The sequence below is a fragment of the Myotis nattereri genome, assembly GCF_964212035.1.
Source record: "Myotis nattereri genome assembly, chromosome: 1".
NCBI classification, from domain to species: domain Eukaryota; kingdom Metazoa; phylum Chordata; class Mammalia; order Chiroptera; family Vespertilionidae; genus Myotis; species Myotis nattereri.
The window spans coordinates 218755796-218779089 of record NC_138075.1 but is presented as its reverse complement, the minus strand read 5'-3'; the positions used below and the strand labels follow the sequence as shown (position 1 = coordinate 218779089).

The 23294-nt window shown below is 39.7% G+C and overlaps 1 protein-coding gene across 1 annotated transcript in view; it reads right to left on the bottom strand.

The window, feature by feature from the left end:
* The window catches only part of ADGRA3 (adhesion G protein-coupled receptor A3), a gene marked incomplete at its 5' end in the record, with an annotated part of 110957 nt that overhangs the window by 5709 nt on the left and 81954 nt on the right, over positions 1-23294 (bottom strand). The window contains 5 exons of the mRNA XM_081111898.1: positions 196-341; positions 11072-11195; positions 12258-12382; positions 20334-20542; positions 20751-20964. Coding sequence (XP_080968024.1) covers positions 196-341; positions 11072-11195; positions 12258-12382; positions 20334-20542; positions 20751-20964 — 818 coding nt within the window. The remainder of the gene's footprint in view (positions 1-195; positions 342-11071; positions 11196-12257; positions 12383-20333; positions 20543-20750; positions 20965-23294) is intronic.

Here is a 23294-nt window from a genome sequence, read left to right as displayed (position 1 = left end):
CCAGAAAGGCCCCGAGAGGGTGAGAACTTCACGAAGGACTCCCGGCTGGAAGAGGCCCAGCCAGAACTCAAGCTCAGGAAGCCCAGCCTCCAAGTCCATTCTTCCACTTTCCAAACTTCACTCAGCAATATTGTTATGACGATGCTTCATTAAACGTAACGGTTAACACTGTTCAGTGAACAGAGGTATCGGTACCTGAGCATGGGTCTGGGTGGCGGAGGCAGTTCATCGGGATCCTGGCATCTTTTCGCTTTCCTCGTGACCTGCTTGTAGATATTGCGAGCCGTCACTCCCACCCACAGCACTGTGGCAAGGGTGGAATAATGAAGGAGAATTCCAACCTAGAAAGAAGATTGAAACACACACATAAACTAAAGGAAAAAAAATCCCCCATTCAGTCATAAAGCTGGCAAGGTTTATCAAAATGATTGGTGAGTAGCTTCCAAAAATCTGGTTCACAAACAGTATGAAGGTGAGGTCTAATGGTTGACTCCTTTGCCTGCGAATGAAACTAAGAAAGCCCTCTAACTGCCTATTAGAGAGGATTAGGTCTGATGACATGCTAACAGCTGGATCGAGGACACCACAGACTACACCTGATACCCAAGGTGACCCTTGATACACCCCGGAATTGGTGACCCCAGCAACTATAAAGCAAAGGCATGTTTCTCAGAGATGCAAGGTTATAAATTAGAGTTCTGTTTCCGAAGCCCATGCTAAGCAGTAATAGAGAGGGCAAAGTCACAGCACACAAAATAAGCTTTCCGGTAAGAGACCCCAGTCCTAATTCAGAGCTTTTGTACACAACCGTGGTGGGAGAGCAGTATCGCATATTGCTGGTTAGGAGGATGAGACCTGGAGTCAAAAAGTTGTGCCTGGTCTTCCCCTTATCTGCCCTGACACCATAGCAAGTCACATGACATCACAAGCATTGTTTTCCTCATTTGTAAACCGAGAATAACGTGAAAGTACTGTGGTTTTCATTCAATGTGACAGAAAGCACTTAACGTATTGCCTGGCACATGAGGAGCAATCAACAACAAAAAAGACCTGTATTTGTATTATTATTTATTAAGGATGTGTCTTTAAGAAGATGCTACTTGTCTGAAAGTAACTTCCTTCTCTTGAACAGTGGAGGGATTATCAAAACCATCCCTAGGGTTTTTGTAGGGATTTAATAGGCAATATCTAGAACATAATACGTGTTCAATAAAGAGTGGACAACTGGCCCAGCCGATGTTGCTCAGGAGCTGATCATTGACCTAGGAACCAGAAGGTCACAGTTCGAATCTGTCAGGGCATATGCCTGGGTTGCAGATTCGCTTCTCAGCAGGGGGAGTGCAAGAGGCAGTGGATCAATGATTCTCTCTCATCATTGATATTTCTATTTCTCTCTCCCTCTCCCTTTTTCCCTTATATCAATAAAATCAATATTAAAAAGAGTGAATAAACCATGTAAATTATTATACTGAGTTTCTTCAAGGGAGATAATGCAGGGCATGTTTATCATATGACCTGTGTTTGAACCAACCCTAGTTAAGGAAACAATTTCAAATGAAGATTTCTATGAGGCTAAGAGTTTTAAAATCTATTTTAAGAAAAATAAATACATGTGTCATTGAAGCATCAAGGACACAAGTCAGCTTTCTTATCGAACTAATTACTTACTATCTCTTTGATCATTTCTTCTTATATAACTATTACAGATAAAATCCTATTACTAAAAATCTCCAAGAAAAAAATATTTCATTCTAAAAGGATGGCTCTCCAATCTCAAGAAAATCAACTTGATAGACGTTATCCAACCTAGGTTAATCACAGGAGCATTTAGACTGCCGCCCGAAGTTCCTTTTAACGAGAAGCTCTCTGCAAGTGAAACGTGGAGGCATGAGAGCTCAGGGATCCTTTTGCAGGGCAACAAACTAGGGTGGTCAGTGTCCTTGCGAGGACTGGGAAAGTGCTGAGGGTGGGTCCAGCGTGGCCAGAGGAGAAAAGTCAGATATATTCCTCCTAACGAGCAAAGTGGCTCCTTGGTGCACGCTGGCTTCACTGACTGCACTGTAAAAGCAAAATTTACAGATAGAAGTGGAATAAGAAGCATAACATGGCACTCTGAGTTACCTGGAGTCCCCCCAAATATTGCAAGTAAAAATAGCATAAGTGAATTTGGTCCACAGGAACCAACACCTTCAAGATAAATCGCTGACACTGAGGGAAATGGCAGCAGCTACTATAGCTGGAGTTTTCTCTGGTGCAGAGGTCGAAAGAATGAGACTGTCAAGTAATAAGGGACGTAAAGTAATAAAGGCTGTAAAGTAATAAGTTAAAAAACAGCAGTTAAAAAGATTTTCAACCCAGGGGTTGCAAGACAGGAACCTCTTTTTTATTGACATATAATTGATGTACAATATCCTATTTGTTTCAGGTGTACGTTCCAGTGACTTGATATTTATACACATTAGTAAATGATCCCCCCGATAAGTCTAGTTAGCATATTCTTCCGTACAGAGTTATTATGGCATTCACTACATTACCTGTACTGTACATTATATCCCCATGTAATGATACCTGAAAGTTTGTACTTCTTCATCCCCTTCACCTATTTTGACTGCCTCCAAACCCCTCCCTCTCCGTAACTACCAATTTGTTTCCTAAAAATTTCTAAAATTTCTATGGAAGCATAAAAGACCCTGAACGGCCATAGCAATCTTGAGAAAGAAGAGCAAAACTGGAGGTATCACTATCCCTGATTTCAAACTATACTGCAATGGTATAGTAATCAAAACAGTATGGTACTGGGATGGAAACCAACATATAGATCAATGGAATTGAACACAGAGCCCAGGGATAAACCTATGTCTATCTGGTCAATTAATCTATGACAACGGAGGCAAAAATATACTGTGGGGAAAAGACAGTGTATTCAACAAATGGTGTTAGAAAAACTGAACAGCTACATGCAAAATATTAAACTGGACCACTATCTTATACCACATACAGAACTCACAATGGATTAAAGACCTGAAACCATAAACCTTCTAAGAGAAAATATAGGCTGCAAGCAATTCTTTATCGGTCTTACCAACTAGTCTCCTCAGGCAACAGCAACAAAAGCAAAACTGCACAAATGAGACTATACCAAACTAAACAGCCTTTGCACAGGAGGCAAACCATCAACAAAACACAAGGCACCTACTAAATGGGAGAAGATATTTGCAAGTTCAATCAGGGGTTCATTTCCAAATTATATAGAGAACTTATACAACTTAATATCAAAAACAACAACCAACCAATTAAAAAAATGGGCAGAAGATTTAAACAGACATTTCTCCAAAGAAGACATGCAGATAGCCAATGGGGCACATGAAAAGATGCTCCACGTCACTAATCATCGGGGAAATGTAGATCAAAATCACAATGAGATTGCATCTCACACCTGTGAAAAATGGCTATTCTCAAAATGACAATAAAATAACAAGTGCTGGTGAGGATGTGGAGAAATAAAACCTTCTGACACTGTTAGTGGGAATACAGACTGATGCAACTACTACGGAAAACAGTATGTGTTGCCTCAAAAAAATTAAAACTACTATACAGCTATAAACTACTATAACATATGATCCAACAATTCCACTTCTGGGTGTTTATTCAATGAAAATGAAAACACTAATTTGAAGATATTTATGCACCCCTGTGTTCACTCCACATTATTTACAATAGCCAACATATGGAAGCAACCCAGTGTCCATCAATAGATGAATGGGTAAAGATGTGTGTGTGTGTGTGGGGGGGAATGTATGTATTTCTATATATATATATATATATATATATATATATATATATATATATTAGAATATTATTGTACTCTAATAATATTGAAATATATGCATATACGCATACACAATGTAATATTCCTCAGCCATAGAAAAAAATTTAAACCTTGTTATTTGCTACATGGGCAGACCTAGAGGGTATTTGGTTAAGTAAAATAAGTCAGAGAAAGACAAATACTGTATGATTTCACTGGTATGTGGAATCTAAAAAATAAAATAAAGAAAGAAATAAAACAAAAACAAAAAACAGACTTACCGACACAGGAGAATTTTCTTGTTTTAGATCTAAGAGGGAAAACTTAACCTTTAGATTTCTGAAGTGTTTTCTAAAACATGTCAACATTTCTAGAGACTTGTTCATATTTGAAAGATACCGACCCTTTCAGTTAAACAATTATGACCAATAGTGGAATTTTAGTCTTTTGATGTCATCAGTCAAGTAAGCAAATCACCAAACGTTCCACAGGAACCAGAAGAGAATAGGAAGTGAGATCTAGTAGAGAGGGCACTTTCAGCTTCTGGAATGAGGTACTTCCTATTGTATTCCCCATCAGATATCCACCTACACTTCAAATACAACTCTATCACAATCTCTCCCAAATAAACCAGAAATACAAGTGAAAAGTTTGTAAATGCTTTGGCAATAGGTAATCTAATTCATAGACATGTAAATGATATTAAATGCAACAGATGATCACTTAAGTCACCTTACTTCAGGACATCAATTTCTAATGCTGCAAAATGGATATTAATTCATTATCCTAAAGAACTGTACTGAACATATAGGTATGTAACCATACACTCTCCTAAATTGGATATCAGAAATTATAACGATCATACTCTTAACCACCAAAAACCCTAAGATATAGCAGCATGCATAGAAAGTGTGCAAAAGCAATGTTTAATATTTACATATCATATATGAATACATACAAACATTAAAATACTAACACCTTCCACTACTGAATGCTTGCCATGTGCCCAACATTGTATTAGACAATTATGTACATGTTTCTATTTTATACTCCCAGCACCACCATTCAGTTATTCATAATGAACTTGAATTTCAGACAAGGAGGCTGAGTCTGAAAGAAGTTCAATCATTCACCCACCAGAGGTCACAAGGTCAGAGGCAGGGCCACAATTCAAACCCAAGCCTGGTGGTTTCCAAAGCCCGCACCACTGCCATTATGCCGTGCTGGTCCTCACTGAATAGGAACGCACAGTGATGGGAATGAGGGATGCCCAGAGTCAGAGACTGGCATTTAAATTATTCCTCTGCCACCCAATAGCCCCAGTGATTTGGGGCAAGTTAGTCAAATCTCTTAGACTTTACTTCTGTACTTACAAAATATACTAGAGGCCTGGTGCACGAATTCGTGCGGGGGAAGGGGTCCCTCAGCCCGGCCTGCAGTCTCTCCAATCCAGGACCCCTCGAGGGATGTCTGACTAAACTGGCAGTCGGACATCCCTCTCACAATCTGGGACCACTGGCTCCTAACTGCTCACCTGCCTGCCTGCCTGATCACCCCTAACCACTCTGCCTGCCTACCTGATTGCCCCTAACCTCTCTGCCTACCTGCCCGATGCCCCTAACTGCTCCCCTGCCTGCCTGATTGCCTCTAACCACCTCTGCCTGCCAGACTGATCACCCCTAACTGCTCTCCCCTGCCAGCCTGATCGCCCCTAACCGCCTCTGCCTTGGCCCCTGCCACTGTGGCTTTGTCAGAAGACATCTGGTCTAGATAGCACGTTACCCTTTTATTAGTTTAGACTAGAGGCCTGATGCACGAAATTCGAGCAAGAGCAGGCCTTCCTTCCCCTGGCTGCCAGCACTGGCTTCTCTCTGGCACCCGGGACCTGGGCTTCCCTCCAGCCACTGGCAGGTACCCAAGACCCGGGCTTCCCTCGCAGCCCTGGCTTCATCCGGAAGGTCATCTGGAAGGATGTCCAGTCTAATTAGCATATTATTCTTCTATTATTATAGATTATTATTACAGATTATTATAGATGAACAAGAAGTGTGGTCTAGGGTTAATATCTGAAAGTTAAGATAACACATTTGCAGCAGTTGGCAAGTCAAAAGCTCGTACTAGTCCCTGACTAAACTTCTCCCAATGCACCTCCCATGCCATTGCAGCAGTCTGCTGGATAACAGATATTAAAGGGCACCGGAGAAGGTCAGCTGGCATTATATTTAGTTGATTAAATCATGGAGTGGTAGAGCAACAAGGTCACTTAAATGAGTCCCAGCCAAATCCTTTCACTGCAAGCTAAGGAAACCAGGGACCAGAAAATTAACGATGAAGCAATTATTTGGCGGTGGGTCATGACCCAGAGCCTCGATCCCTTCCAACCTGCAGTCAAGAGCCCCTGTTACTCTATCATCACTCATTCGGCTCCTCTGGCAAAAGGGAGTTACAGGTTCTAGTAAGTACCCAAGGTACCACCTGGAACTGACTTGGAACCACAGTGGGAAATACCTGATTGTTTTCAATCCTTGTGGGGTGGGAACTATATTAGAACCTGCTCACACTGTCCATAAAATAGGTGAGCTCTAAAAGGCAGACAAGGAAGACAAAACTACACCGATGATGTGCACATATCAAACACGTGAAATGTGTCCATGTTAGAGTTCAATTTTAGAGATGGAAGAACCTTAATGCTCATTTCACTTAACTAGCCCAATCCATTGTGTTCGAGAAGAAACATAGAGCCCCAATTGGGTTATGTGACTAGCCATACTGGCTGTTCTAGAAGTCACAGAATTAGAACCTACCTGCTAGTACCTGGCATCCTAGGTGGCTCCTTTCTGCATTTACCACTCCCCTCTCAGCAGGCTACCAACAGAATTAAGTACAGATTGCATTAGGCAAGCGCAGCCAATCATGTCTGAGTCAGAAACAAGTGAGGCTATGTCTTTCAGAAAAGGGGAGGACTTTGTGAAAACAGAAGGACATGTGGAAACAGACACAGACTTGCCTTTCCCTTTTCATGCAGATCTTTAACAAATGGACATTGGCCAGCAATTGTTCTTTTCTTTTCTACCAACGGTAGAAAACACTCTTCAGGACAATGAATGGCAGCCATGTTTACAATGTGGGTTTTTTTTTTTCTATTGCTGTCCTAAGGGAACTCAATGCATGTGCCTGCTTCAAGAAAATGAATATTTTTCAATAACTGATTACTATCACGGTGTGCTAAGTACTCCCCTAATAGTTCATGCTCCAAACGGCTCCAGGGGTAGATGATTTCTCTATTTGCAAACAGAGGCCTTTTGTTCACTCACCCAACAAATATTTGCTAAGCACCTACTGTGGTCAAGTCCCGGGCTGATCCTTAGGTCAAATCAATGTGATTTCTGCCCCTGCAGAGCTCAGAGGCCAGGACAGTGAGTAAGCAAACACCAGCCAGCTACAGGGTTTTGTAGGCACCATGGAATTTTAATAAGCTCCACAGGAGGATGAGGGAGGTGAAGGAAGTGACTCTAGACCAGTAACAGTAAACTGAGACCAGGACAGTAAGTGCGGTGAGCCTGTGAGGAGGGAAAGGCTAAGTTGTACTACTGACCTGAGTGAGACCCATCGCCTGACTTCTAACGGGCTCCAAACAAGGTTGTTTTCAAGTTACAGTAATAGCCTAAAACAGGGAAATGCTCTGCATAGCTGAGAGGCAATTTCATTAATAATAACAGTAATAGTAAGAGCTAGCATCTACTGAGCACTTACTGTATGCCCGGTGCTCTAGTCATTGAATCCTCTCAATGCTTCTTATATTGTCCAGACTCACATTTTATTTACTAGTATTTTATTTTTTAAAATATATTTTTATTGATTTTAGACAGAAAGGGAGAGGGAGAGAGAGAAACATTAATGATGAAGAGAATCATTGATTGGCTGCCTCCTGCACACCTCACACTGGGGATCAAGCCCACAATCCAGGCATATGCTCTGACTGGGAATCAAACCGTGACCTCCTGGTTCATAGGTCGATGCTCAATCACTGAGCCACGATGGCCAGGCTACACTTACATTTTAAATGGCATCTCAGATATACACGATTGGATAAATCATCTGCCTTTAGGTTCATGGCACATGTTAATGATTGGACCAAGTATGGCCTGCCTTCATTTAGTCATTTATGTAGTTACTAGAGGCCCAGTGCACGAAATTCATGAATGAGTAGGGTCCCGATGCCTGCCCAGTGATCAGGGCTGATCGAGGCCTTCCTTCTGGCTGCTGGCTGGGGCCTTCCTTCATTCCGCACTGCCCTCTGGTGGTCAGCACACATCATAGTCAATGACCGGTCTCCCGGTTGAACTCCCGCAGGGACAATTTGCATATTAGGCATATATATATATATATATACACATATATAGTTAACACCTTGGAAACCAGTAGTTTTATTGCTAGCTTTACCCAGTGGTCAGATAAGTTTCTATTGAATGAGTACAAAACACATTTTACATAAATGTTAAAGGCACGCTTTAAAATTAAATACCCATTGCATTTTGAAGTTATTTATTACATGTTCTTACAAGCTAGTATCTTTTTAAAGTATGATACTTTGTAAAACACTGTGTAATATGAAGCAAGAATTCTCATGATCTGTCCGCAATGTGTTAATAAGTATTCAAGAATCTACCAACAAGACAAAAGGTAAGACCTGGACAAAAAACCCATATTGAAATAGGATCCCCCTCACCCAAGGTAACCAGCACCTGACATCGTATGTTTATCATCCCCTTGCTTTCCTTTTATGACAGTTTTATTGCACACTTCATTAAAAGTGTAATTTCATTTTAGTTACCTTATCTTTATAAAAAGAGATAACAGGAAATGTAATTTATGGTACTATGACATATTCATAGTTACACATTGCTGCAATCCATTAGTATTGACTCTCGTATAATATCACGGTTTATTCATTCACTCTCTCAGCGATAGGCATTTGGGTTGCTTCCAGGTTTCTGCTACTGTGTATAGGGCTGCTATGAATATTCATATGCACATGCATACTCATATGCACACCAAAGTTACATATGGGCAAGCTTACTCTCTCAGCCCAGGCGTGGGACTGCCATGTCCCAGGGTATGTGAATGCCTAGCCTGAAAAGGTAAAGACTCCCAGAGTCACCCAGGTACATTCCCACACACACAATGGATAAAAAGAGCCTGTGGATCCACATGCTCAATGCCTGGCAGTGTCAGGCTTGATTTTTGCCCACAGAAAAGGCTAGTTAACTAAGTGTGATCTTAATTTGCATCTCCGTGACCACCAATGGTGCTGAACTTCTCTTTATGTGCATATTGGCCCTGGGCATTTACAGTTCTACGAAATGCCTACCTACTCTCATGTCATTTTGTTCTACTGGGCTTTCAGTGTTGGCCTTCTCACTGATTATATATTTTTTATTCTAATGCTGTCTGTGGTATGTATTGAGAACACTGTCTTGTGTTTTCACTTTTGCTAAGAAATCTTAACCAAAAAAGGTCTTATTTTTAAATTAGTCAAATTTATCTCTTTTCCAGTCAATGCCTTCTTAGTGTCATACTTAAGAAATCCCTCCTTATCCCCCAAATTGTGATATTATCGAATGTGAATTTTAACATTTTGGCTTGGGCATGTAAGTTTTTAATACACTCAGAGTTGAGGTTTTGTTTGTTTGAAATATGGCATGAGGTATAGATCCAGGTCCACCTTTTTCCAACTAGACTTTCCCAGCTCCCTTTACTGAACAGTGATCTCTCTTCACCCAATGACAAAGCTCGCAACTCTGTCTTCTACAAAGTTCCACACGGGTCTGCTTCTGATCTCTCTCTTCCATAGCATTGGTCAAGTTAATGATCGCTAAACCAAATGCTCGTTTCATTACAATAGCCTACTTAGCTCTGATGAGTAGAAGGACAGACAACCTCCCCACTCTATTCTTCTTCTTCAGAAGTGTCCTGGCTATCTTTGATCCTTTACTTTTTTTAAAAAAATGTTTTTATTGATTTCAGAGAGAGGGAGAGGAGAGGGAGAGAAGGACAGAAACATCAATAATGTGAGAGAATCACTGATTGGCTGCAGGGGATCCCAAACCCCAGGAATGTGCCCTGACTGGGAACTGAACCCTGACCTCCTGGCTCAACCACTGAGCAACACCAGCCCAGCTGATCCTTTACTTTTATATAAAACTTACAACCATTTGTGGAGGAGAAACTGGTCCAGATGTGACTGACTGGTCCAGATGTGACTGCTGCTGGACCCACGAGCTAGACTGGGACCAGGATGGAGATTACTTCCTGTTACCCCCTCGGAGACTGTGGGATCCTTCCTGGATGCTCTCCTGACAAAAACCAGTACCTCTCCTATGTGTCCCACAGTGTGCTGGTGCCTGGAATAGGCCATTGTCCTGGCCAGGTCACGCATGTAAGGCATGTTCCTGTACCTGGGACTGGTCACATTCTAGTACCCCTGCCCATCCTGCCCTATTCTATATAATTCTTTGGCTACATATATAACAATTATGTAAAATTAAGTTGAATATTTTTTTAATTCTTCATATTTACCACACCTAAGATGCATCTTGTTTTATCTTACAGTTAAATCATTTTCTAACTCCTATTGTTTTCATCAACAAATAAAATAATTTTAAAAAATATATATTTGTATTGATTTCAGAGAAGAAGGGAGACAGAGAGAGAGAGAGAGAGAGAGAGAGAGAGAGAGAGAGAGAAACATCAATGATGAGAATCATTAATCGGCTACCTCCTGCATGCCTCCTACTGGGGGTCAAGCCCACAACACAGGCATGTGCCCTTAACTGGAATCAAACCCATGACCCTTCAGTCCACAGGCCGGCACTCTATCCACTGAGTCAAACCAGCCAGGGCCAAGTAAAATAATTTTAAAAATCCTTCTGTCAAAAAATGTTGCTTCTTCTTCAGAGAAAGTCAGGATTTGGTAAAAATTTTAAATAAAATGCTCAGCATTATAACAGATGTAACAAGTAGCACTGAATTCCTAAAGCTACAGAGACAAAACCCTTCAGTCATTAACTCCTTAGGAAATGACAAGTGAAAACCGAAAGCATGCTGGCAACTGTTTAAGGGACAGACATTCCGTTCCACTTAAATTAGCTAAAGAAAAAAAAAAATAAAGGAACATTTTCCCTATTATAGTTCATGAAACATATGAAATCACTTTCTAATAGCAGCACTTTTTTTCCATTTCAGTTTTTTGCTCGGACTTACCGCTTGGCAAACGCTGGCATTTCTGGTTTGGGTTATGCCTCCCACAAAGACCACACAGGTCAGGAAAATATGGAAGCACAAGTTCACAAGCATGTGCCAGCCCTTGAGACTGATTCTGATCAAACTGTTAAAAGAAAAAGGAAAATATTAATATCCAGGCTAGTACATTTGAAGCAGGACACTACATTTCCTGCCTTCAAAACTTCACGCTTAAAACACCAAATTTCATATGCTATCAGACCAACAGACAGAAACACACACACACACACACACTTTGAGAACTCATTTAACTCAATATCATTTCTTAACATTTAACTTTACACATTAAAAAAGACAAGTCATAAATGAAACTACTGCCCCCACTAAAGGCTAAAGAAATGCTCCATAATAAGAAACATGTGGGCTTTTGTTACTTCCAATGTCTGTGACAGATGAAGGACTTGTCTGCTTCCTAGCTATTTCTGCAAGGTGCCAATCTCTACTTCCCTGACCTACCCCTGCCCAGTGCTTTTCTTCTTGGCCTTTCCTAATAAAATGCTGAAGTCTTTCATTCTTTCTTTTATTTTAATATCAAAACCTCCTTTTGTTTCTTAACTAAATGTCAAGAAATGCCATGCAGGTCCAGCTTGAATAGGAAAATACATTCTATCAAAACCTCTTCTAACGTGAGTTGCTGCTTAGCAAATCCCTTCAGTGCACTGTTTCCTACCATCAAAGTTTCTGTAGCTCTGCCCCCAATGAACAAAAACCATACCTCGTGCTTAAATGCCACAAACGTTCTTAAAAATGCCATCTATAAAATAAAGGATATCGGGACAGAGAAAAAGTCATAAACCAGAAATAACTCCCCATTCTGGTTCTGGAAGACACGGCTCCAGGTAACAACCTGCACCTGACCTCACCCCTGGTGGCTGCCCGGCCCCCTTCCCAGCCTCCCTCCCAGACCTGCCACGTTCTCTCCCAGATACAACTGACTGGAGGCTGTAAAAGCTAAACTGACCATCTCATGTACTAATTATGTCGCAAACTACATGAAATGAACACAGCTTGTATGTATTCTAAAATAGCTGTTCTTACCCTGGAAAGATGGCAAAAAAGACACAAAAACTGTCAGTATTATCGTAGTGAAATGTAAAATAAACTCCCCTCCATCAAAGTCCTATACTCGCCAGGCTTTATGTCTCACCTGTGATGGTACACGTAACTGACGATGACCGCTAACAGGCACAGGAGAAGGATGGCGGCAGTGGTGTAGACCACGGGGTGCAGGAGGCTGGCGGCCTGGGTGTAGAGTTCAGATCCTGTCAGGTCCTGAGGGGAAAGAAAGCATCACTGTAGCTGAGCTCTTCCGGACACGTAACCTCTGAGATTTTCTCCTGTGAAAACACACTGATAACAAAACTCTGGTCCCTGCATTTGGCCTCTAGGCTCCTTCCAGGCACTGGCTGCTTTGCCTTCCGCTAGGAACTGTTCAACACACGTCGCCACTTTCTTGCTGGCTGTGTAATCTGGGGGCAGTTGCAAGTGGAGACGCCACCAGTGTCTGGCAGGTTTGGGGCAAGGGCAAGAGGAGGGTGTGAACATGCCTTCCAAGTCCCTGGCAGAGAGTAACAACACAGGCAGCTGGATATTATCTGATAAGACGTTGGACAAAGCATCGAGTTCCCAAAATATATTATAGATTGTAATATTTACATTGAACAGAAATAAGTGTTTCTCAAAAGCCAGATGAATGTGACACAGTCCATGAAAGTAACGATTCTGAAACAGAGGGCAGTGACTCCTAATTCAAAGTGACGAATGGAGAAAAACACGAGGACTACGTCCCTGGTCACTGCGGGCACGGCTTCCACAGGCCACTGCCGACCTGCCCAAATGCAAGAGAGGCCCCGCGGAGACGCTGACCAGGGGACGGTACAACGGGCCGGACAGTGAATGTTTGGGGCTTTGCATGCCACGAGGCTAACTGAGGCCATGGTGTGGGTACTTAAAACCACAGACCATTTAAAAATTTTCAAATCACGCTGAGCTTTCCAGCATTTAAAACCAACAGCACCAGACTGAATCGGTGGGTCAAATGCTTGCCAGGGTTTACCGGCCTCTGGTACAGAGAGAACAAATAAAAGAAGAAAAGCCTATCTCGATGGCCCACAATTCTTGAGACTATACAACTATTTAAGACAACTGCGATTAGGATAGGAAAGATGCTAAGATCTCAAACAAGAGAAGTCACGTAGAAATCTGAATCAAAACCATTTTTAATTATACTAGTAAATAAATACAGACTGTGATGCTAAAAGCAAAACATTTCTAAATACACTGCCCAAAAACGGCCACTAGGAGACACCCCTGAGAAAGAAAAGTGAGACCTTCAGTCACACTTGCAATACAGTGATGAGACAGGAAGTGTCCATCTGCCACCAGTGCTTACAGGACACAGTCCATCTCCAAACTAAGTGGTGATCGTAGTCACTCTTCCATAGGGTACAAAGTCCAAGGAAAACACTCAGCTCGGAGTGAAAAGCAAAGCTGTCTGCAGACATGAAGCAGGATTAGAACACCTGAAAGTACGTTAAAAATCACAAAGATTATTATTAAGGACACAAATCAATGAAAGAAGTGTTCTTCAAAATCTTTGTTTCCTTGACGGACAAATGTTTTTTTATTTTCAAGCTACTTCTAGCCCAAGAATAACTATATAAATTCACTGGCAGTTTTAAAGAGTTCATTAGCATTGTATCAATAACAAGGATAAGTATAAATCACTAGTCCTCTAATTTCACCAGGATCTGAACAATGGAAGAAAGTAGGGTACATTCTGTCAGAATATAAAGAATTATTCAAAAAAGTTTACCAATACATGAAAATTTAAAAATAGATCTGAAATCAGAAAAGTTAAAAAAAAGACTATGAATTCTATGTTGCTTTTTATATTTCCCCTAAGAAACAGGCATAATTTAAAGATTTTGCTCCCCTGACATCACAGCATACACAGTCCTTTCCAGTCAAACCATGGACTTACATGTGAAAGATAAAACACATTAGAGCTTCTTAAAGAAAACAAAGGAGACTATCATTATGTCTTAAATAGAACATAAAAAGCACTAACTATTAAAAAAAAACTTCAGGAAAATTAAGAAATTCTGTCCATAAAAAGAAAACATTGAGAGAAAAAGAATAAAGGCATATCCATAGGCTTAACGTTTGCTCCCCACCCCACTCATATATGTTGAGATCTAACCGCCAATGCGATGATATTAGGAGGTGGGGCTTTTGGGAGGTGATTAGGTCATGAGAGGGGAGTCCTCACAAATGGGGTTATTGCTCATATAGAGAGACCCCTGTCCCTTCCACCATGTGAACACCAAAAGAGGGCCCTCACCAGACACTGAACCCTGATCTTGGACCTCCAGCCCTCAGCGCTTTGGGAAATAAATTTCTGTTGTTTATAAACTACCTAATCTGCGGGATTCCATTACAGCAGCCTGAATGGATTAGATCAGGCACGGATGAAGAGAAGATATCTACAACACATAAATCCTACAAAAAGCTCCTGTTCACAGTCCATATCAAGAATCCCTGCAAGTCACTAAGAAAACAACAGATAACCAGATTAAAAACAGGCCAAGACTTATATGTGGAATAAAAAAACAAACAAAACCTCATAGAGAAAGAGACGTGAGGCAGAGCGGTGGGAGGGTGGGGAATTGGATAAAGGTGGTCAAAAGGTATAACTTCCAGTTATAAAACGAGTAAGTACGGGAAAGTAATGTGTAACATGATGAATATAGTTAATACTGCTGAATGGTTTATTTGAAAGTTGCTAAGAGAGTAAATTCTAAAACTTTTTATCACAAGGAAAAAAAAATTTCTTCTTTTTATTTTTTCGTTAATCCTCATCCGAGGATATATTTCGATTGATTTTTTAGAGAGAGTAGAAGAGCGAGGGGAAGACAGAGAGAAACATCATTGTGAGAGAAACACATCAATTGGTTGCCTCCTGCATGAGCTCCAATGAGGGCCAGGGCGGATCCTGCAAGCAAGGCATGTGCCCTTATCCAGAATCAAACCTGGGACCCTTTGGTCTACAGGTCGATGCTCTAGCCACTGAGCGAAACAGGCCAGAGCAAGTTTTCTTTTTTTTAATCCCTATGAGATAATGGATGTTAACTAATCATATCACAGCATAGGCAAGTCAAGTCGTCAGGTGGTACACCTTAAACTTATACAGTGCTATATACCGATCTTATCTCAATAAAACTAAAAAAAAGTCAAAGATAATTTTTAAAAAGGGCAAGATCTGGGCAATAACTTCACAAAAGGGGGTCCCAAAACTGACAGTAAGAAAATGAAGAGGTGCTCAGCATCATTAGTCACCAGAGGAAGGCCAAGTAAAACCACCATCATATATCATAATACCGCCACCAAGACTAAAATTAAAGACTTCGAATCCCAAGCACTGGCAAGGATGTGAGGCTGCTCAAACTCTCATTACGGGAGCGACTGTAAACCAGTGCAGCCACTTTGGTCAACTGTATGGTATTATCTACTAACGCTAAAGTTAGGGATAGCTTCAATCCAACTATTTCATCCCGTCCAAAAACATGTACATGAATAATTACAGCAGTGTTTTCTTGATAGCCAGAACCTAGCAACAACCCGAATGTCCATCAACAGTAGAATGCACAAGTCTGGGTATTTGCATACAATGGATTACTATGTAGAAATGCTGCTACATGCAAAAACAAGGATAAATTTCACAGATATAAGTAATGAGAAAGACAAGAGACACACAAAAAGTACGTACTATAGGATGCTAATTATACAAGCCAAAACTTATCTATTATGATAGTCATCAGAAGGGTGTCTATCCCTTGAGATGGTGAATGAAATTAAATAGAAAGAAATACATGGGATCTATCAAGTGCTCAAGTAAGAATCTTGATTTTGATGGTAGCTAAATGGGTGTTTTAATGTAAAAATATCAGCCAGCCACATATTTAAGATGTGTGCACTTTGCTCAGTATCACAATTTAAAGCATTGGTCCCCTTTTGATTACTAATCCCACTTGAGAATCTATCTTCCAGATTTTCTATTAAATGTGCAAAATAATACTATATAAGCAAATTACTGGAACCCAACAAAATAGAGGAATATGTAAATAAATTATGGTAGAGACATAAAATAATATTCAAAGGTGAAAAGGGATGAGGAAGCTCTTTTATACCAATATGAGAAGATTTTAGAAAGATTTAGCAAAGTGATTAAGAACACAAGTTTTTGGCCCAGCCAGCATGGTGCAGTAGTTAAGCATCAACCTACGAACCAGGAGGTCATGGTCAGATTCCCAGTCAGGGCACATGCATGGGTTATGAACTCGATCCCGAGTGTGGGGCATGCAGGAGGCAGCTGATCAATGATTATCTCTCACCACTGATGTTTTCTCTCTTTCTCTCTCTCCCTTCCTCTCTGAAATCAATAAAAATGTCTTAAAAAATACAAATTTCTGAAGTCTGAATTCAAATCTCAATTCCAACACTAACTAAATTTGTAAACTGGGGCATGGCACTTAAGCTCTCTCTGCCTTGGCTCTTCCATCTGTAGACTGGGGGCAATGATAACAGTACTCTACTTCATGAAGTTGTTATCATGATCAAATGAATTAATGCATTTATAAAGACTTCAGCAGAGTGTTTAGCACATAAGTGCTTAATGTAAATTAGCCACTGCCATCACCACCGTCTCGGTCATTATCACCACTGTCATATCATCATTAGATCTCGTCATCACAAAATTTCTTTTTCCATGGAAACCATCATTATTGTAAAATGTGGTTTCATGAAAAAAAAAAAGAAAGGCAGCACAGTACAGAACAATGTTTGCAGCATGGCAGCTTCCTGTAAACATGGAAGAAAATGTATTCATTTTTGTTCCAATATGCCTGAAAATCTATTCAATAATATTCAAAAAACTAATTGGTGGTTACATATTTTGTGGAGAATGTGATGGGAGAGAGGGGTGGGAATCAAGGTGCCACTGTACATTAATGTGCAGAAATAATTAAAACTTTTGATCCGTGCGCATGCAGCAGTACCTATTTAAAAATGACATACACAGAAACATGACTAGCTCTTATGTTCAATTACAGAGAAAATGAAACCAAACTTTGCTTTTATTCGGCAAGTTTTATATAAAGAATATTTAAAAGCAACACTAGAGAGTTGTAAGAACAAATGAGTGCTCTCTAGTTTCACATATTTCTAGGTGAATACAATAACAAAGAAGATTCAAGATACAGAGATGATTTTATCTTCACTACTCTTACCCATTAAAGTATTAAGTGCTACATAAATGGTTTGACCCTAATCATTACCTACTTGATATTTAAGTTTTTTTGTTTGTTTGTTTCTTACTGGGCCAGCTCCTAGAATTCTTCCTGACCCAACCGGCTTTCTCTGATCATCTAATTCAAACAGACCCAATTTCTGTTTTACTTTTTCTCTGGCTCCCACAGAGACCTTATGATATAATGGGTTATGGCAGGATGTCTACTGAACCAAACTACAGTATCTGTTTGAGATTTAAAAACAAATATATTCTAAAAACAAACGAACGAACAAAAAAATACATATTCTTTTTGTCTCATTTTTTAGTACAATATTCTTTAAAATCAGATCAGGAGGAGAATTATGGGCTACCTACAAAAACAGAAATTTAGACTTGTTATATAAAACAATATATGAAGATCTTTTTCAAGAAGAATAGGATTTTATCTATTATTCAAATTAGTGTCAGGTAAGGAAAAAAGATGTTGAATTCTGATTTTGTTTTTTAAACCTCACCTGAGGATATGTTTATTGATTATTTGGAGAGAGAGAAGGAGAAACAGAGAAAGAAAAAAAGAGAGAAACAGGGATGTGAGAGAAACATCAATCAGTTGCCCCCTCCATATGTGCCCTGACCAGGGATCAAACCCACAACCTAGGTATGTGCCTAGACTGGGAATTGAACTTGCAACCTTTTGTTGTATGGGAAGATGTTCCAAACAACTAAGCCACCTGGTCAGGACTAACTTCCAATTTTTAAAAGACATTTCTTCTATTTTAGACATTATTTATTTGAGAGTAGGTATAACTTCATTTAGTAGCCTTTAATTAGCAACTCTAAAAATCCTACATACTAATTTTATTATGTACTAGTATGTTTGTCAACATTTTAGATACATTTCAAGTTGCAGCCTCTAGGTGGCACAATTATATTTAAGAAAAGCAAAAGAAAGCATATTCTTTGAAAATAGAACAAAGTCTTAGTACTATATTTTAGCTTTAAAGAATTGTGTTTAGCATTTTTTAAAAGATTAAAGTATGAAAGATAAAAGAATAGCTTATTCCTTCTGGAAAGGGATTATACTAATTTAAATAGTTTAGAAGAACAGCTAGGAAGTTCAAAAAATAGATGCTTAAAACGGGTATTAGATTAAATAAAAATAAAAGTTTCACATGGTACTGTATCAGGTCATTACCAGTGGAGCTCATAAAATGCCTTTTTTGTGTGTGTTTTGTGTCTCATTTATTTTCCCCAACATTTTCTACTTAACTATTATATAAATTTCAGACAATGTTGTATCTCTATTGTTTCTCCTTCAGTGCTTGATAGTTTCTGGTTATTTTATAATCAAAAACTGAATGAGAAAATACTTACAAACGGAAAGGGGAAATGTTTCATACTTTCGTCAATGGTTCATGCTTTAATTTGAAAGGTTACTACAAGTTAATACATTGTGAACTTACAGAAACCAAACTCACACTTACAGAAATGAAACATCCTCTATTTGTGAGGAGATTCCTAAACTATCAACACAAACTTTAAACCCAAAAGGATAAAGGACTTATATAAGCACAGCTGAGTCTAAACAGGATAGAAGACCCTGCCTCTGTCCCCGGGGATGAATAACACTTGGTAATGGGTGTCAGTGGAAAAGGCAAGCCTCATACCCTTGCTAAACAATCTATTTACTCTTCCTGTTTGACAGGGGTGCCTGGTAACAGATACTAATTTGAGGGGGGAAGAGACAAAAGAAACAAGAGTTGAGGAACATCTGTTCTAACTGAAGCTTGCTTTAAGTTCATTTCTAGAGGTAAAGGATCTTTCTTTTTTTTTTTTTTTCAAGAAGAGACTAAATCACCAAAAGGAAAATGTATCCTATTTCAAGGCTAGTTAAGGCTTTCATAAAATATTGTCGCGATAACAGATTCAGAGCTGGAGACAGAAATAAAACGTGGGCGACCTCACTCCCAGGCTAGCCTCAGGCCATTCCTGAGAAATGTCTTTCAGGTTCATTAGCCATTCCTTCCACTGCACTCTAAATACAGGCATCGGTGCTGCGGGAAGTTAGTATCTTATAGTAAGTGCAATATAAAATAAAAATTAGCATGATTAATTTAATACCTGCTGGCTCGGGGATCAGATTCACATAAATAACTCATTCATGAAAAGACCTGTCCCTGTGCATTAATAATTAGTCACTTTACCGAAGATTAATAATAATAAACAACATAAAACATTAGCCTGAGTAGCATTAAAATTGAAGACATGATTTGTGTCAATACTGTTGCTTACAGAGACGAAATTGAAATGATCACTAGTCCCCTAAATCAGCGGTTCTCAACCTGTGGGTTGCGATCCCTTTGGCGGTCGAACGACCCTTTCACAGGGGTCCCCTAAAACCATCCTGCATATCAGATATTTACATTACGATTCATAACAGTAGCAACATTACAGTTATGAAGTAGCAACGAAAATAATTTTATGGTTGGGTCACAACATGAGGAACTGTATTTAAAGGGCCAGAAGGTTGAGAACCACTGCCCTAAATTCAAAAGGAGACCGAAGAAAAAAAATCTCTCACTGCTCACTGTTTATCTGTGGGCAAATGAGTCACTTACTGGGTTGAGAATTGGACTGTATAGACCCCAAGATGTCTCCAGATCTTAAGGTCAAAGTCTACCTCGGTGAGCTGAATCATTTACAGAGTTTACTGAAAATTCCTATATCAAATTCCATCAAATACGTTGCACTGGATAGGAACTTGATTTCCCTTTAAAATCAGAATTGCACTAAACGTCACCTGATACGTAAAGGGAGCAATTATGCTAAAAGTTTTGGTTGTTTTGTTTTTAAACCTTCATTTGAGTTTAACTATGCATAAGGCAAAAAACGAGGAGACTCAGTGTTTATGCATGAAGTGAGCAACTGCCATACCATTAACACGGCGTAGTTACTCAGGGAGTAGCACTGGATGGTGGTGATATTCTCATCCGAGTAGAGGATATGGCACCCGTCGGACTTCCAGCCCCCTTGTCCGTTCAGCAAGTCGAAATCCCACTGGGCGGCCACGGCATCTGCTCCGTGCGCGATGCGACGCAGAGTCACATTCACGGGGATGCGGTGGCCATCCACACTCACACCATCTGGAGGGAAGGGAAATACACGCATTTCTGAGACAAACTTCACGAACAATTAAATGTCAAACTTATACACAAATGGGCACTGTGCAATATCCTTCTGCGCTGGTGGCTCATTACAGCAAGAAGGAACAACAATAAGCATTTGCAGGAACAGGGAATAATAAACTCGCGTTGCGCAGCCGCGACAGGAAGGCATATGCCACGTACAAACCTATTTTGGTGAGAATCACGGGGGTAACCACGGTGCGGCGTTTTCCATCATCAGCCAGATTCGTCGAGTTCCCGGTGGCTGGAAACAGCTTTCCGTTGCGGAAAGCGATGAGCTGAAGCTTATAGAGAGAGTCATCGGTTGGTCTGACTTCTCTTTTGTGCTTTGGTGAGAAAAGGGATGGTGGGAGCTGAATGGAAGCTTCTACAATAGTATTCTGAAAGAAAACAACAGCAGCAGAAAAAAAAGGTTGTGGTATTAGTATGTAGAAACCAGCAAGAATATTTAACATAGTTTACAAATGTTTTCCAAATAGATGCTGAATACTTTTTTAAATGTATACATAAAAATTTAATAGCTGAAACAATTTATCAGTTCAGTGAAATGTCTGAACACATAACATCACAGAAGCAAAGACTATAAAAATAAAGAGAAAAAAGAAACTCTATTTCAAAATTAAAGAAGTAAACAAGAAATAATTTCAAAACAGAGTGAATTTTCCCAGGATATCATCTACAGTGGAAGCAGTCAGCATTAAACAGATCAGGAATCTCTGATCACTCCTTATGACAATTTTATGATGACAAAATTTGGTAAATAAGTACAAATGTAGCATATCACAAATGTGAGTATAATTAATTTGGGTTTATGGGATTTTAAAGTGATTTATGATGGATTCAAACTGTCGAACAGCAAAAGAAAGAAATGACACAAACATAACAGAAGCTTAGATTCAGCAAATTCTTCTTTTAGACGTTTCCCTGAGACTAAGAAAACACATAATGTTTAGAAAAACAGAGTAACAAATAGGAACAACAGAAGATGCTGGCTGGTCACTGCATGTTTTTCAGACTGCTTTATTAGGAATTTTAAACTAATAAATTATTCAGCATTCAATAAAAAATAAATCTATAAACCCAGGAGGCAAATAATAACTATCTCAAACAAAACTCCCTATTTTAAGAATTTATCACAGTCTTTCCCTTGGCACCAACCAACCTCTCTCTCCAATCTAATGTTCACGCTGCCAATGGAATTTCCTCTTAAGAAATAAATCTGATCATGTTCTTGGTTCTCAAATGATTACAGAAAACTGCCCCCCAAAACCTAACGAAATATACCATATAATTTGGATAAAATCTATGTCTCGAATTCAGCGTTTAACACTCCCTATACCACAACTATAATCTGGCCACACGGAATTTCTCTATATGTGAGCTTTCCTCCGTTCTTTATGCCCCTGTGAAAAATACCGCACCGGCCAGTGTCCCTGGCTGAAATGCTCCACTATTCTTCTGTCTGGCAACTCAAACATGGCAGATTTGATGTTTCGCAGGATAACTGTGTTGGCAAGGTAAAGGACAGGTCAGGATGAGGAAGGTTGGCAGCCAAGAGAAGGACGTTACAAAGTCCTTTACACAGGGCTCTTTTTTTTATGATTAATTACCTGAGTCCTCAGTCTACTGCATTTGCCGGTACTTGCTCCCTCTTGTGGACTCCTGCGCCCATCCGCACAATCTCTAGCATAACTCACACTAGCAGCCTCACAGGTGACTCACTGTCTGGCCCTCCAGCTAGAGCAGGAGGAATTTTAAGTGCAGATAATCTCACTGGTTTTTCTAGACCCCTCTTCAGGTTAATAATAGTTCCTGGCAGTCATATTTGATAAAAGTAGCCTATTGTTTATAAAATTAATAAAAGTCCGTGTCACACGTTTCTGTTTTTGTTTTAAAAAGGTTCTACTTAGGCAAGTGAATAATTTTGAGAGTTCGTTTTTGACTGCTGTACTTAGAACAATGTCAGAGCACAGCAGATCCCCACAAATATCTGTTGAATGGAAGTATTTTGGGAGTTTGAATATTGACAGTTTTTTAAACTGAAGATGCCTAGAAAATATGAGAAATATTTCATCTAGGAAAATGCATAGAAAGTTTTCTGCTATTGTCACAAATATAATCTGGGGAGGGGGACAGAGTGTATTATAAACTCATTCATTAACCTAATACAGTTCTATTAAGTGTATACATTTCTTTTAAGTATATAATGAGGCATTCAAAAAAGGGGAAAAAAAAAAAAACAGAGGGGGTAAAAATGGTGATTGGAAAAATAAAATGTTTTTAAAGAAAGGAAAAACATCAGCAGATTTATTAAAATGTTTCTTGAAAAAGTGTTACACATACAAGATATTTATTAAAACTTAAGTATAAAATCCTTGAACACAAAATGATGCAAGCTCTGGCTGGGTAGCTACGTTGGTTAGAGCATCATCCCAATACTCTAAGGTTGCAAGTTTGATCTCCCTTCCGGGCACATACAAGGATTAACCAATGAATACATAAATAAGTGGGACAACAAATATATTTTTTTCTCTCTCTCTCTCTTCCCTCTGCCTCCCAGAAAGCAATCAATCAATAAAAAATGACTTGATGCCCGGCCGGCTTGGTTGAGCATTAACCTATGAACCTGAAGGTCGAGGTTTGATTCCAGGTCAGGGGCACATGCCTGGGTTGTGGGCTCAATCCCCAGTAGGGGGCGTGTAGGAGGCAG